The following is a 15,258-nucleotide window of genomic DNA, read 5'->3' on the forward strand; positions in this document are numbered from 1 at the left end:
CCCGGTAGTCCTGATTTTGATTACCTATCGAAACACGCTAGACGATTCGAAGGCTAGAAGGGAAGGCGTAGGTGGTAGAATATCGCGCGATGCTCTCGGTCCTGTGTAGAGACCCTCGGATGGGAGCTCTAGAATGCCGTCATATTACCGACGCACTGAGGTATATTGACCATGCCTTTAAGCGACTGTGGTGATTTATCCAGCCGCCCACTACCAAGGACGCGGGTAACGCACTTTGCTTTCCCTAGCGAGCCGGTGTAGTATCGAGAAGATATCGAAGGTGGCGTGTTTCCAGTAGATAGCGCAATAGCGCTTGCACGCGTTATCTGTTCGCCTGTTGCCCGGCGAAAGTACGTCTTTGGATAAAGATCAGTCGATGTATGGAGCGTCGATACCGGTACAGCCGCGTTCTGCAGTAGTATACCGGGTCGCTATGTGTCCATACAGCTGGGTCCGACGGTCAGTACAGCAAGGACGTCGCGGTAGGCTGAATGCACCCATGGAAATCCATCGCCGCCTATGCATAGTTGCGCTGAGACCCTTCTTAGAACGTATGTTCCTCAATTCGAGTCATTCCAAGGTTCTTGATCATCGTATGTAATCCGCTTCATAGCGTGGGGCATACTGCAGTGTACCCTGAATTGTGGCAAGACATACAATTGACGCATGTAGGTATGTCGTGCGGATCATGCACCGCCCTAGCCACAAGCGACTCTGCTGCGAGATGGCAGCCTGCTTTGGCTGCCGTTGAGATGCTGCATGGAGGCGGAAGTCGACATGTGTGCCCACCGGCGACTTTCTGACTCAAGTGACGATTCCAAAACGTCTGCGTCGCTGCCGGCACTTTAGAAGTACATACATACGCTGAGCGTGCGGCGCAGCGGGGGGAGCACGGCCGTCTACTTCACCCTAGCTCGCCAGCAAGCTTTTAGATTGCTTCAACCTTCCATTGAAGATCCGAGGTACAAGAATAGAAGAGCGGTGAGGGTTTCGCTTCTAGAGGATGTTTGTTGCCGGCAAAACGGGTAGTCATCTCAACCGAACAATGAACCCCTCACTTCGATTGTTCATTGTTGAACTTTGTTGAGCATCGAAGAGCATCTGGAGTGCAATCGAAAAGACGCTAGAGAACGTCGGAACAAGCGAGTCGTCCACAGAGCGTGACAAGGGGTGGGGCGAAAACCCATGAAGCAAGACCGGTGAGCGTGTCGACCCGCCAATCAAAATCAGAGGTCGCACCCCACGAGCTGCAAGGAGCGGTCGTGGCTTACTTGCTCCGTCGATACCCCGATAACGGCTCTGCTGTCTCCTGACGTGGCCGGTGGTGATTGGTAGCCGAACGCCTATCTGAACGCTTGAACGAGGATGTGGTGCTGATCAATATGGAAGCAAGGGCTCCAGAATGACCGTCGCGGGAGAATTCAATATCTCGCTCTGAATCCACGGCGGTCGCTTCGCGCTCGTGTGCTATCAAGCGAAGACATGAAATTGTCAGTGGAACCGCACGTGAAGGCCTTATTCCAGCAGTTCGATCGAGCCGTGATCGTGGACGACTGAGGGGCACGAGCTTGGCTCAGACCATGCAGGGATACCCTATATCACATGCATATGCAAGTGCGGCTTGCTGCATACGCGGCGTTATCCAATCGAAGGCTAGATTGTCCCAAGCGCGGCCGCATTGCGGGATTGCCTCACGCTGCAGGAACGTTCGTACATGTGTTCGAGATGGTCTTTGACTTGGACGTGGAGAATGATTTGTTTTCTCCAGAGCGGTCTTCTCAGTCAAGCAAATGATAAGCTTGGTAATTGTACTAAGCAGGCTCAGGGCGACGCCCTCCTCCGGGGATACAGACAGCTGTGGCCCGAGTACAGATTGCGCTTTATTGCCAGTTGGACAGGAATGTACACAGACCCCACTGCGTGGCCACTACACGAGAACACGATGCTCGAGGGAGCTAAGGCTGATGCAACAAGAGTCGCCCTTTTGATGAACCCTGTCAAAGGGTCGAGAATAGAACGCTGGTCTTGTGCTGAGAGGTTGAAACCTCTGGGCGCTCGACCGGGTCGGTCAAGGACGGGTATTTGCTCTGACACACTGAAGTTGCCAGTCCCGACTGCCGCTGTGGTGGTGGTCAGCAAGTAAGAGGTAGAGACAGGCGCGGGCCTTTCTCCACGATCCGCTCCCACATCGCGCCGGCTGCACTGCACGTTTATTTACACCTGTGCATATCTGCTAGCCACGGTAGTCCACGCGACGAGGGTGTGACTGCGCCTTGGTGAGGAGACGGTGCGCACAGCTCCTTGAACGTAGACTTACACACGGTAATACGGTGCGGGTCGCTTGAGCTTCTGGTCCTACCTTTCGCCTCTGGTGTGATTCACATACTAGCAACTGTACTACCGCACTGTAATAGAGTTCCTGGCATGGCCATTCCAATCTTGGCGAGGATCAACTGACGATGCGATATGCACCGACAGCCCTCATCTGATGCCGTCAGTAGTGGTACAGGTGTGCGGGAATGTTGTTCCCGACCAGACTTGAGACCACATGTTGCAAGATAACATGGGAGGATTGGCCGTCAGAGCATCAGTGTGCGCTCCGCGGCTAGCAGGGGGGATCAGATGGATGCGAACAGTTGGTTTGGCGCCTGAGGCGATAACATGGGCAGGACAGGTGCCAACTGTCAAGTGGCTGGCCTGCTTTGAGTCCCAGAGTCGAGGCTGTCACCGTTCGCATGGTTGTGGCAGGGATGGAGGCGGATTCTCCCGTGCGCTGTGCTGCGAATCCCGTGACGCAGTGACATGGCAGGGCGTTTCTCGCTTTGAGGATTGCGGCGAGGGAGGCGTCCGGCCGTATTGCTGTTTCAGCTGGCCGAAAGGAATGCCCTTGTGATACTGCACTAGGTCACTGCCAGGGTACTGGGTCAAGAGATTCCGACAGCGAGACACGGTGATGAATATTGAGTTGCACTCATAGCGCGGTAGTGCGGGTGGCTGTTGAGGGCGCAGTAAGAAAGCGTGACCTCGGCTTGGCAGGGCTGCTTGGGGCTAGCGTCGCCAGCGCATCTACTCACCGCAACTAGTGGGCATCCTATCAAACTCTGCGGCGTCCACATCCAACGTCAAGCCCAAGCCTGTGTCACGGTCGGCACGTTTGTCCATCGATTGCAGTGTGGAGGGCTTCCAGCATCTATGGTCGACGCTGCGGACATGACATGGCTGTCGCACACAGTCGAGTCTCCACGTCGCACCTGCTTCACATGCTCGCTTCATGTCTTGCGTGTCCAGGCCGTCGAGTGGATAAGCCCATGGCCATGATAGACGCTGGTCTCAGTCCATACCGTCGACTACACAGCCAATCAGATGGGGTCTGACCAATACCAGACCAAACAGCCAGCTGGCTTGCACGGCCTACCGTCCGTCTATCCCGCTCGCTCTCGGGCCTCATCCCTGCGACAGTTGGATGGGGCGCCCATTTAGCCTGAGCAGGGAATTTGCACGGCATCAGGGTGTCCAGAGACATTCGGGGAGCTGGATCTCATCTACGTCCTGCCCAAAGCATCCATTGCCGCTGTGAAAGAGGAAAGGATGACGATGACTGTCAGCCCATGGGCGTGCCGCGGCAGTTGAGCCCGTTTCAGAGCGAGCGTGGCTGGCCGGCAGTGCTGCAGTGTCTCTATCTGCTTTTTCGTCTCAGTGAGCACTACCAAGCGTCCCGCTCTGACTCGCAGCAGTGCAAATCATCGCGCCAGCCGGGCCACTCAGCAGCTCCAGCCGACTGTGCGTGATATGGACCCAGACGTTTGACCTGGGGCTTTCCGATCGCTTGTTGGGATGCGTTTCTGGGCTATGCTCCGCATCAACGCGGTCCGGCGCAGCTTAGTCAAAGGCTGCAGCCCTTGCGCGACTGCTCCCTATCACTCGACGACTGACTAGGTGTATTCGCACTGCGCGTCAAATATCTCCGGCTACTCTCAATGGCCCCATGTATTCAGCCGTGTTATCCCCATCGGGAGCCCATCCGATGCCTCAGGAAGCGGCACACTGGTGAAAAAAAGTAGGCGCCCGCTAAACATGGAGCCCACTATCCTTGCCCGCCATGTCATCGCCAGTGTTTAGGAAGCTGGCAGGAGTCTGGAGGCACGAACAGGAATAGCAGCCGTCTGACGGTCCCTGAGACGTGCTCATGGCAGCAGGCGTGCGAGAGGATGCGTCTGCTGTCGTGTTTCTTTGGGCCAGGGTGGTGGCTGGCACGAGAGTGCTATGCTCGCTTGCGTGCATAGTGGTCGTCGCGGTATAGCCTCGCAGCCCTGTCCCTGTCATCTCGTTCTCCATCCAGCGCCCTTGTCAACCGCACCGTCGGCGGATCAGCCCAGTCAGCATGCTCCAAGGTGGAGTCTGTGCGTCGAGAGCGAAACGGCCTGCCTTTCACGGGATTGTTGCTCGCGGGTCCAGGCTGGGTGCGCAAGCCGGGCCACCCCCATGCCATCGTGTCCTCTGCGACTCTCACCAAGCCCGATGTGAATTTAGATTGTGTGCTCGCGGCGGCTCGTGTGTGTGCAGCGCTGAGTCCCCAGAAGATCTCCACCACCCGTGCCTAGGTACAGTAAAGAGCCTGCACCTTGGGCGCACCGTCTCTGGCTTCACGCGCTGCTGCGGCTTCATCTCGACTGCATCGCCTGTCTCATTGAGCCGCTCCTGCAAACTCGCGCCGGCCCGTTCACGCAGCTACAGCGTTTCTCTACGGAACAACTTGCCAGCGACGCCCATCGCGCACTGACAGTGTAGAAGCATTGGACACGCCGCCTGCAAAAGAAGCGGCCACCTCGAACAGACTACCTGGCGGGGCGTGCGTTGCTCGCCTGTCTCGGTCAGCCCTCTTAGCTGCGGCCTGCCTGCTGTCGAGCGCTGCAGAGAATCCTGCAGCATCGCCGTCAATAACGACTTCCTTCTCCACACGCAAGCAACCGTCCAGCGTCGTTGTTGTCCGCACTCTTCGCGTTCGTTCGTTGAAGAATTTGGTAAGTCAAAGGGTCTACCCACTCTCTTCTGTTCTGCCACGCTCGAATGCTGCCCGCCGGACACGCCGCCTGCGTTTCCTTCGCCTATCTGTCGCGCGTTGTCTGGTTGGTCCAGCACTAGCAAGAGGTCCCATCCCAACCACCTCCGCCTCTAAACCCTCCGCCTCCCCACCGCAGTCTGCGAAGAAGCCTCTCTGTTGGCTTTCCCTGTTTACATCCCATATACGGCCGCTTGTTGATTGTCTTGCACTCACTTCTTCCTCTTTTGTGTCCCACGTGCGAGTACTGACGCGTGCTGCGCGTAGTGTTTTCTTGCAGGTGCAGCGGTTATCAGTATCGATACAGCTCGGCCCGCATTAACGAAGCGCGACGACGTTACGACCCTTCACGACAACAACACTGCCCACGCCCACGTCCACCCTGCAGCACATGTTTCGAGCCCGTTCAGCCATCTTCAGCTATTCTTCCAGACCGGCCTTCGTCAATTCGTCCCTTTGCGTGTTTTGCACCTGAGCGTCAAAAGCGTTGTCGACTACCAGCTCTTCCTGCTTCACGACTGCAACGACGTAACGATTAGCTTTTTGACACTTTAGCATTGTTTGCAGCGTTCGAATTTAGCCTGCAGCTTCACTCGCGCCTTGAGCTTTGCGTCGCGTCTATCTATCGACAAGTCATCCTGGTCAGTTCCTCCATTCACGATTACCACCACTGCACTCCCACCCCAATCAATCCGGCCCACCACCCTTCACTCGACTCTCCCCATTGTACTCTCAAACCTGCCTCTCCAGTTGGATTTGTTTGCACACGTGTCTGGCCGCGTCTCGTTGGCTGCCGCTGCAGTCGACCGATTTCGTTTTGAGGAAGCAAACAACTAACTTGCGGTGAAGATCATTCGTCCTGTCAACCTTTTGCGGCAAGCTATAACATCAGCGAGCTATCGTCTGTCGGATACGTGCGCAGATACTGCAATCTAGTTTCGTGAGCGTCGACTGATTGCTCCGCCACAACAATACGCTCGGCTATCGTGAGGACTGACTCGAGCATCCTCGCGAAAAGCTTCTCGAAGAGCGACACAGAGACTTCTACGCGAAAACACGTCAATACCGTAAAGCTGGAGCTCCCGTCGATCTCGTCGGTCCACGCCCGCGGCCCCGTCGATACCTGGTACCAATCCCACTACCAGCCCAAGCCTGCAGTGTCCAACGAGCGTCTGCCAGCCCTACCCCAGATACAATCGCATCCTAGCGCCTCCTCAAATTCCTCTTCTCCACGAGGCGACTCCATTAGCTCTGGTTCAGTGGTTGGTGGAAGCGCAGGTTCCCATACATCTTACGCCGCATCGATCAACGGTCAGGCCACTGGGTTCAAGACGCCCTCCCCAGAACACACCCCACAGTCTATCCGTCGCGACTCCCACGTGAACGCGCAGTCACCATTCGGCACCCAAGACGGATACGGCTTTGCTACGGGCGGCTACAACAGCATGAACCAGATGCAATCGTATGCTGACGTGCATCAACCCCACATGGCTACCGCTACCCACGCTCCGGCGTCAGGTCCCCCTTCGGGCTTGTCGCATTACTCGTACCCCCCGCAACAGTCCTCGATGATGCAGCCTCAACACCAGTACAGCCAAGGCCCGCCCGGATATCCATATGGCTACCCCACTGGTGTCCCTTCGCAAATGCCTGCTTCTTCTGGTTCAATGAATCCGGCTATGGTGCCTTCAACGCTCCAACTGCCAGGTAAGCTTGATGCCATCTCCTCAGAGATAAAACTGACTCTTCTAGCTATGTCGTCCGGAGCCCCCGCATCATCACTACCAGGTTCGCAGAGCTATCAATCTCAGACCTTCGACCACACTGGCCAGGTCGCTCCCCCAGGAATGAAGCCCCGTGTGACCGCAACACTGTGGGAAGACGAAGGCAGTCTTTGTTTCCAGGTTGAAGCCAAGGGCGTTTGTGTTGCTCGCCGTGAAGGTATGTCCAGTCTTCAATCATACGACGGAATACTGAGCTGACTCATTATAGACAATCACATGATCAACGGCACCAAGCTTCTCAATGTCGCGGGAATGACCCGGGGTCGTCGTGACGGCATACTGAAGAGCGAGAAGACGCGCCATGTTGTCAAGATCGGCCCAATGCATCTCAAGGGTGTTTGGTAAGTGTCACCACTTCGCATGTGACTTTCATACACTAACTTGAGACAGGATTCCTTTCGAGCGAGCTCTCGAGTTTGCCAACAAGGAGAAGATCACCGAGCAGCTGTATCCTCTGTTTGTTCACGACATTGGAGCACTGCTTTATCATCCCTCGAACCAGACGAGGGCAAGTGTAGGAAGCGCTGCCATGGCTGCTGTTGGGAACCGGAGACCTGACCATACGCAGACACATCAGCGATACCTGTCCGGACCGGCAGCGTCGCAACCTCCGTCGCTCCATCATCACCACTCGATGAGCAACCCGATTGGTGCTGCCATGTCTCAGCCACCGCATGCTATCCAGCCGCACCCTTCGTCAGGTCGCCCAGGCATCGACCGGGCTCACACTTTCCCTACTCCTCCCACAAGCGCCTCAAGCATCATGGGTATGGGCAACCAAGGTAGCTCATACGAGTGGAACGGCGCCAACGTCCAGAACTCCCAAGGAGGTCAGCCGCTGTCCATCGACACTGGACTGAGCAACACGCGCTCTGTACCAACCACCCCCGCCAGCACTCCACCCGGCGCTGTGCAGCAGGGTATGTCCTACGCTTCTGGTCAGAGCTTTGATGGCTCCAGGCCCTTGTACTCAGGACCACCATCTCAGCCAGGTCAATACGCACAGGGCCAGCCCATGATGGGATACCGTCAAGACGGCTCCTACCCAAAGACGGAGATGGCACCACCATCGCGCATCAGCGATGTGCCGGATGAAGGCGACGTGAAGCCAGCCGATGGCATGATGCCGCAGGGTAGCGAGCAGGTGGCTCCTCCCCAAGCTGGAAGCGAGGGCGATCATGAAAATGAGTACACCCACGCCAGCGCTCCTTACAACGGAAACAGAGGCCCTTACGGATACGCCTCCAACGGTGCACCTGGCGCCATGCACCCCGACCACGCCCACCTGTCTCCTGAGATGACGGGATCGCCCCACCAAAACGGGTCCGGACGAGCCACGCCTCGATCGGCAGCTACCGGCCAACCTCAATGGAACCCGGGTTACTCCACGCCGCAACGCCAGGGACCCCCTTCCAGCAACCTTTACAGTGTCATGAGCGATCCCCGAGGTGCCCCTAACGGTAACGCAGCTCACGACGCCTACCAGGGTCCTGGCGCTGTCTCGCAGTACTCCAGCCAGGGATACCCTCCCTCCAACGGAGTGAACAACTCCGGTAAGCGCGGTCGCGACGACGAGGAGCAGGACCCATACCGCCCTGATAGCGTTCAAGGCGACGATATGGGTGGCCTCAAGAGACGCAAGACTATGGAGGGCGGTGCAGTTGGCGGAAACTACGCCGACCCCAACCCTGGCATCCAGCGCGCGCATACCATGACGGCCCAGGCTCAGCGTACCAGGCGGTAATCGGACTCATTCGCGCAAGCATTCGGGTGGTCAGCTGCCTGTTCTCACATTAGAAGGCGGTTTGGCCTCTATCTACAGCGATTTCGCGGCATTGAGCGAGCGGTCTTTTCAGCAGCAACACAACATGGTACCTCGACATTCACCAGCAGACTCACGGACCGAAACGCAACGACTCGGGGCGACCCAGACGCCCATCTTGTCGCTCTCTCGTATTTCCTAGTGTTTATATTTCCTTTGGTTATGTCTCTTGTCTACATTTCAACACGTTTCGGCATTCACGACTTTAACGACCATTTGCTTCTCGGAACTAGTGTTCCACGACACCATATCCTGGGCTTTCAGTCTCATGATATACGACTTCTGCATGCGGCACGAGCACGTGCAAGTCTTGTACATTCTACAACCACGTCTTTTACTTTTCTGGAGCTGGAAAGAGTCTGGAAGCTTTTTCGGAGTCGGTCGTGCTGCCACCTCAGTAATCCTCTCGCTCGACATACGCCAACACACCCACCGTTAATACCGGACACATGTGGCAGTGGGACCGACGACGTGAGCGACACAACTCCAGTACTCTTTCCTGCTTGGGAAACAACGGCGCGTCATGTTTGACGAAAATGCAGGCGTACACGACGGGATGTTCACGCAATGATGACATTGATTTGGCGGGCATGTCTAGAGTCGACATGTCGCCCTGTTGTTTTTTAGTAGGTGGTGCGTTCGGGCTGAATAGCATACGGACAGCCGTCAAGCCACTTTGAGCGATTTAGGAGACGGGATGGTTTAGTGTCTTATTTTCGTTGGACGAGCCGGCGACATGGACCTTATGATGTTAATGAGGGAATCAAAAGCTCTTTTTCCACTGATGTTATGCGTCGGCGATTGACTGTGATGTGCTGTGATGCGTTGTATGTATGCGGCTTTTTCATAAGTAGAGACTAAGGCTGGCTCTAGCGACGGGTGAGGTGGCAATGGACACCGCTTCACACACTAGGGACCCATGGAGGCTTTGGGCATTGACGACGGGTGAGTGTTGGAGAGAGATGAAGCGGCGAACAGATTCAAGGGCATTGCGCGTCCAGGGGTACGAGAGAGTCGTGTGTGCCACATGCTATGTGGTCGGGTTGGGTACAGGTGAAGGGATAGCAGCCTAATGCAGGGAGCGCGGTGACGTGCGTACGTAATCCGGGATCAAGTTGCGACCTGCCCCTCGAGGCGTCCGTCTTGGCAGTCGCCCCACGTCGTCATCGGGTAAGCAAAACAGAGGCTCAAAGTCGACGAACGCGCATCCAGAACGAGGCGGAGCCAGGCAGTCACGTTGCCGCCCAGTATATCCTCCCCGCTGTGCTAGACTTCTGTCCACCTGCACCGCCAACATGAACATCATCAAGCTGCAAAAGTACGTGGGCGCGCCGCCCTTCTTACAGTATCCGCTGGCTTCCACGGTAGCTAACAGGCCATTGCGCACAGGAAATACCCCCAGTTCGAGCAGGGCGAGATCTTTGGCCTGCAGGATGCATTCCGCAAGCTCGACGTCGACGACAAGGGCTACCTCGACGAGAGCACCGTCATCAAGGGCGCCCAGCAGTCGGAGCACCAGCCCTACGACGTGGTGCGGCAGGCCCTGAAAGAGGTGGAACTCGACAGCTCGCGGAGAGTCGAGCTCGACGACTATGTAGATGTACGCATTGCAGCATGCCACGCGCCACGTGCAAGCTAACCGCAACAGCTCATCTCCAAGCTGCGCGTCTCGTCGCCTGCCCAGCAGCGCATGTCGACCGGCCCAACCCGCCCACGAGCCGGCACAGCTTCCAGCGTCAACTCGCCCTCCAACCCAGGTCACGCCTCCAAAGGCAGCGTCGGTGGCGGCAGGATCCAGGTCCAGGGCTCTTCGGCCAACGTCACTCACACCATCAACGAAGATGAGCGCACCGAGTTCACGCGCCATATCAACGCCGTCCTCGCCGGCGACCCAGATATCGGCGACCGCCTGCCCTTCCCGACCGACACGTTTGAGATGTTCGACGCCTGCAAGGACGGATTGGTCCTGTCCAAGCTCATCAACGACAGCGTGCCGGACACCATCGATGAACGTGTGCTGAACAAGCCGGGCAAGAAGATCAAGTCGCTCAACAACTTCCACTTCACCGAGAACAACAACATCGTCATTGAGTCGGCCAAAGGTATCGGGTGCTCCGTCGTCAACATTGGCAGTGGAGACATCATCGAAGTACGCGAGCACTTGATTCTGGGTCTGATCTGGCAGGTCATCCGGAGAGGTCTGCTCGGCAAGATTGACATCAAGCTACACCCTGAATTATACAGGTTACTGGAGGACGACGAGACACTGGAGCAGTTCCTGCGTCTGCCCCCGGAGCAGATCTTGCTGAGATGGTTCAACTACCACTTGAAGAACGCCAAGTGGCACAGGACGTACGTACAAGCTCCATCATACTCATGACATAGCTAACCTTCTCAGCGTCTCCAACTTCTCCACCGACGTCAAGGATGGCGAGAATTACACCGTCCTCCTCAGCCAGCTCGCTCCCGAAACCTGTTCTCGCGCGCCGCTCCAACAAACCGACCTCCTCCAGCGCGCTGAGATGGTCCTGCAGAACGCCGACGCCCTTGACTGCCGCAAGTTCCTCACACCCACATCGCTCGTAGCTGGAAACCCGAAGCTCAACTTGGCTTTCGTCGCCAACCTGTTCAACACACATCCCTGCCTCGACCCCATCACCGAGGAGGAGAAGGCCGAGATTGACGACTTTGATGCGGCAGGAGAGCGCGAGGCCCGTGTCTTCACTCTGTGGCTCAACTCTCTCGACGTCAAGCCCGTTGTACAATCCTTCTACGAGGATCTCAAGGACGGCACAGTCATCCTACAAGCATACGACAAGGTCATTCCGGGCAGCGTAAACTGGCGACACGTCAACAAGCCGCGCGAAGGCCAAGAGCTAATGCGCTTCAAGGCCCTCGAGAACACCAACTACGCCGTCGAGCTCGGCAAGCAGGTCCAATTCTCGCTACCAGGTATCCAAGGTGCCGACATCACTGACGGCCAGCGCACACTCACCCTCGGTCTCGTATGGCAGCTGATGCGCAAGGACATTGTCTCGACCCTCAACGGTCTCGCCCAACAGCTCGGCAAGCGCGAAATCTCCGACGCAGACATGATCAAGTGGGCCAACGACATGGCACGCAAGGGCGGCAAGAGCACCCAGGTCCGCTCCTTCAAGGACTCTTCCCTCTCCAACGCCGTCTTCCTGCTCGACGTCCTCGCCGGCATGAAGCCCGCTTACGTCGACTACGACCTCGTCGCCCAGGGCCGCAACGACGACGAATGCTACCAGAACGCCAAGCTGGCTATCAGTATTGCGCGAAAGATGGGCGCTACCATTTGGCTTGTGCCTGACGATATCGTTGCCGTGCAGAGCAGGCTTATCACTACTTTCATTGGTAGCTTGATGAGCACGCATGAGAAGATGGGTGGACAGTAAGCGCAGTTTTGTGAGATCGTCTTGACTGAATGTAAGCCTTTTGAGGCGGATGGGTAAACGATGGAACGAACGCCCTATGGGTGAAGCGTGCGAGCGTTTTTAGTTTTGTCTTTGGGAAAATAAATTCTTCGCAAGGAATGAGAAAATATCATCGTTGTTCACTGTCATTCTTCGTTGAGTTCAGCTTTTTTGATGGGAGTCATATATTCGATGTCTATGCCTTTTGAGGAAGACGTGCAGGATTGGACAGACATAAGCCGACGTTGTCGTAGTTTTGATCACAGCTACCAAGCCTGGGAAGAAAGTCGAAGCACAGACATAACGATTCTTGTCGTGAGTTTTGGAGAATTTTGCTTGCAAGTCGCCTCTTCGTACTTTTCCATACTGGCAGTCCGAGGAACTTTTGATGAAATCAGGTTCAAGATCTGGAACGCAACATGACTCCGATGGCCTTTACTTTGTATCCTTCTCCGTGAGTTCTTGCAGAGACGGAGGAAACAGGAAGCGGCATAATAACGTCGGGTTTTGTTTTGAAGTCATGTTTCGCAGTGTTCCAACGGACTTTCCATGTTACTTTGAACTCTTCATTTTGCAGAATACGATCTGATTCAATGCAGTGGAAGAGTGGAGAAGGAGCACAGCGGTACAGAGGCATGCGTTTAGTGCTTGCTCGTTTTTGGAAGACAGAGGAAAGCCATCGTGCTCTTGTGTAGATCTTTGTGGTTGGTTCTGACTTGGGGAATGGCGGAAGAGAGGAACATGCAGTTTTGGTGGCGCGTCTTTTGGGAGGAAGCACACACATGTCCTTGTCGATTTGAATTTTGGTTCCAGAGAGAGGTGGATGTGAAGAGTGTGTTGAAGCAAAGATGATGCATTTGAATTGAGTTCCTTTTTGGAGAAAGCAGACACATGTCTTTGCGAGCTATGTTTTTTGGTCCTAAAAAAGGTGGAGGTGAAGAGTGTAAGGGAGGTCCAAGGTCGACAGAAGATGGGCTTTTATACGCACTGGCGGCGGGGGAGTGTTTGCGGCGAAGTGCTGGAGAAACGACATGGAACTAAGTCGTTCGGTTTTTGAAATAACTGGGATGCTTTGGCGGAAGCCGACATGGAACTTTTTCCTGGTGTTTTTGTTAGTCGGCACAGAGCCGAGGCAGATGCCAGAAGGGCAGAGGGAATGTATTTTTGGAAGATAGGTAAGCTGGATGTAATCGAAGGCCTGGACTCGGAGAAGAGAGGAAGCAGCCATAGCCAGGTCAGTGGTATTTTTTGTTTCAGAAAAGCCCAGCGGACATGAAAGGTTCCTCGACTAGTTTTGGAACTTCGGGGCGGCGTACGGGTGGTAGAGAAACCGCAGGCATCGAACCGGAGCTTGATCTTTTTGGTGGTATATGGTCTTGTTGTGCTGGGACCTGAAGGAGGAGAGCAGGTCATGTACGTAAGAATTGAGGATTTTGAGAAGAGAAGTCCATGGATCGTTTTACCCAATCTTTTGGAAAGCCAAGTGTTTTGAGAGTAGAGAAGAGAAAGAAGAAGGGAGAAACCGATGTTGAGCTTATATACTGCCTCCATGACAGAAGATGAGATGACGGGACTTCTGAGACGACTACATGGCTTCAAGATCTTCCAGGTTTGGTCCAAAAGAACCTCGTATATAAACATGGTACGAAACTTACTCCTAGGACTGGCTATGCACACGGCATTAAAATTGCATCCACATGTATGCTTCCATATCCCCCCTTCGCATCACGTCCTCATCCCTCCACTCCTAACCCCCATACTAACCGCCTCCGTCCCACCACTCTTCTCCCATCCATCCGCCTTCCTCCTCCCCAACGCCCTCCTCAATATCCATTCCTTCGCCGTAACCTCCTCCTCCTCGCCCTCCACATCCCCTCCCTCCACAAGACTTCTCAACAAAACATCATCCTCAGGCCGACAAAAATACACAAGACTATACCTCTCCACACCCCCCTGTGCCCCAGGCGGCGCAACAACACGATGGATGTTACTCCTCAACGCGCCGTTGGAGAACTTGACGAGTGCGTCGCCTAGATTGACGATGCAGTGACCGGGTAAGGGACGCACGTACGTCCAGCCGTCTTCGCAAAGTTTCTTCTCGATGGCTGTGGGAGGTGGGGAGGTGGATGTTGGTGTGAGAGGGGATATGTGGGATGGCAGTCTGACTTGCAGGCCACCCAGGCGGTTGAACAGGACTGTCACACTGCCGAAATCTGTGTGTTCGCCCAGTGCGACGCCTTTGAGTGATTGTTCTTGGGGTGGTGCTTTGACGAAGCGGATCTGGTCGCCTGATGAGGCGTGCAGACGGTGGATTGCGGGGAGTCCGCCTGCTTTTCTCGTAACTGTTGCTAGAGGAAGACGAGAGGAGATGAGGGACGCGATGAGCATGCATATCGCATGGGAAGAGTTGATGTAGGATTTGTATAGCTCGCGGTGCGGGTTCAAGACGGCTGGGGAGGGAAGACGGTCGCTGAGGCCGAAGATATCGTCTTTGGAGATCTGGAAGTCGTGGGTTAGTAGTTGAAGTAGTAATGTTCAAATTAGAAAGGAAGAAGGAAGACATACATTGTAGAATTCATTCCGATCTTTCGTTCCTTGCTTGTCGACGTAACCTTCGCCGTACCCTTTGTAGCCAAAGTAACTACCCCGGTCTTTGAAATCGTACTTGATCTTCTCAGAGAGGTCTAGATCGTAGAAGTCTCGCATTATTTCGAATAGTTTGTCCACATCTTGGAGTAGCGCATCGCCGTCGACGGCGGACTTATCGGTAGTATTGTTGCTGTTCCTATTTGAATGTATATTGGAGCTGCGTACGTCAAGATAGAAGAAACCCAGCTCGCGACATGCTTGCCAACACCTGTTTTGTTCTACTTCGTCGCGGTCGAGTAACTTTCGAAGCGAAATGCGGAGAAGTGGCGCGGTGGGTACGTTGTCGGGGAAGACTGGAAGATCGGGAAAGTGATTGCGTGGTGGGGATGGGGAGTGGTCTGAGTGAGGCATGGCGAGTAGGTGTCAGATGTTTCATGTGGTGAACCACATCGCGGAGGAACGCAAGATACGTGCATTGTTCGCATGTCGTGTGGGCCGGGTATAACTGCTGGTGATAAGGTAGACAAGTGGAGGAGCGCGTGGAGAACGCGGGGTAGCCTCGGATAG

At 55.2% G+C, this 15,258-nt stretch overlaps 3 protein-coding genes across 3 annotated transcripts; 2 read left to right on the top strand and 1 right to left on the bottom strand.

Annotated features, from left to right (window-relative positions):
* Positions 1-6,627: 6,627 nt before the first annotated feature.
* On the top strand, positions 6,628-8,587 carry J4E79_001683 (uncharacterized protein; the record flags this gene model as incomplete). The annotated part of the gene is made up of 4 exons (XM_049350591.1): positions 6,628-6,766; positions 6,812-7,000; positions 7,052-7,184; positions 7,234-8,587. 4 exons carry the CDS (start codon positions 6,628-6,630, stop codon positions 8,585-8,587), a joined length of 1,815 nt encoding a protein of 604 aa, XP_049214430.1.
* A 1,373-nt stretch (positions 8,588-9,960) lies between these two features.
* SAC6 (Fimbrin, actin-bundling protein) lies at positions 9,961-12,084 on the top strand (the record flags this gene model as incomplete). Its single annotated transcript, XM_049350592.1, has 4 exons — positions 9,961-9,983; positions 10,055-10,265; positions 10,314-11,017; positions 11,064-12,084. The coding sequence occupies 4 exons, from the start codon at positions 9,961-9,963 to the stop codon at positions 12,082-12,084; spliced, it is 1,959 nt and encodes a 652-aa protein (XP_049214431.1).
* A 1,743-nt stretch (positions 12,085-13,827) lies between these two features.
* Positions 13,828-15,102, bottom strand: J4E79_001685 (uncharacterized protein; the record flags this gene model as incomplete). The annotated part of the gene is made up of 2 exons (XM_049350593.1): positions 13,828-14,601; positions 14,668-15,102. The coding sequence occupies 2 exons, from the start codon at positions 15,100-15,102 to the stop codon at positions 13,828-13,830; spliced, it is 1,209 nt and encodes a 402-aa protein (XP_049214432.1).
* Between the last annotated feature and the right edge of the window lie 156 nt (positions 15,103-15,258).

This window comes from Alternaria viburni (genome assembly GCF_023758015.1).
Source record: "Alternaria viburni strain BMP 2772 chromosome Unknown scaffold_3, whole genome shotgun sequence".
Lineage (NCBI taxonomy): Eukaryota > Fungi > Ascomycota > Dothideomycetes > Pleosporales > Pleosporaceae > Alternaria > Alternaria viburni.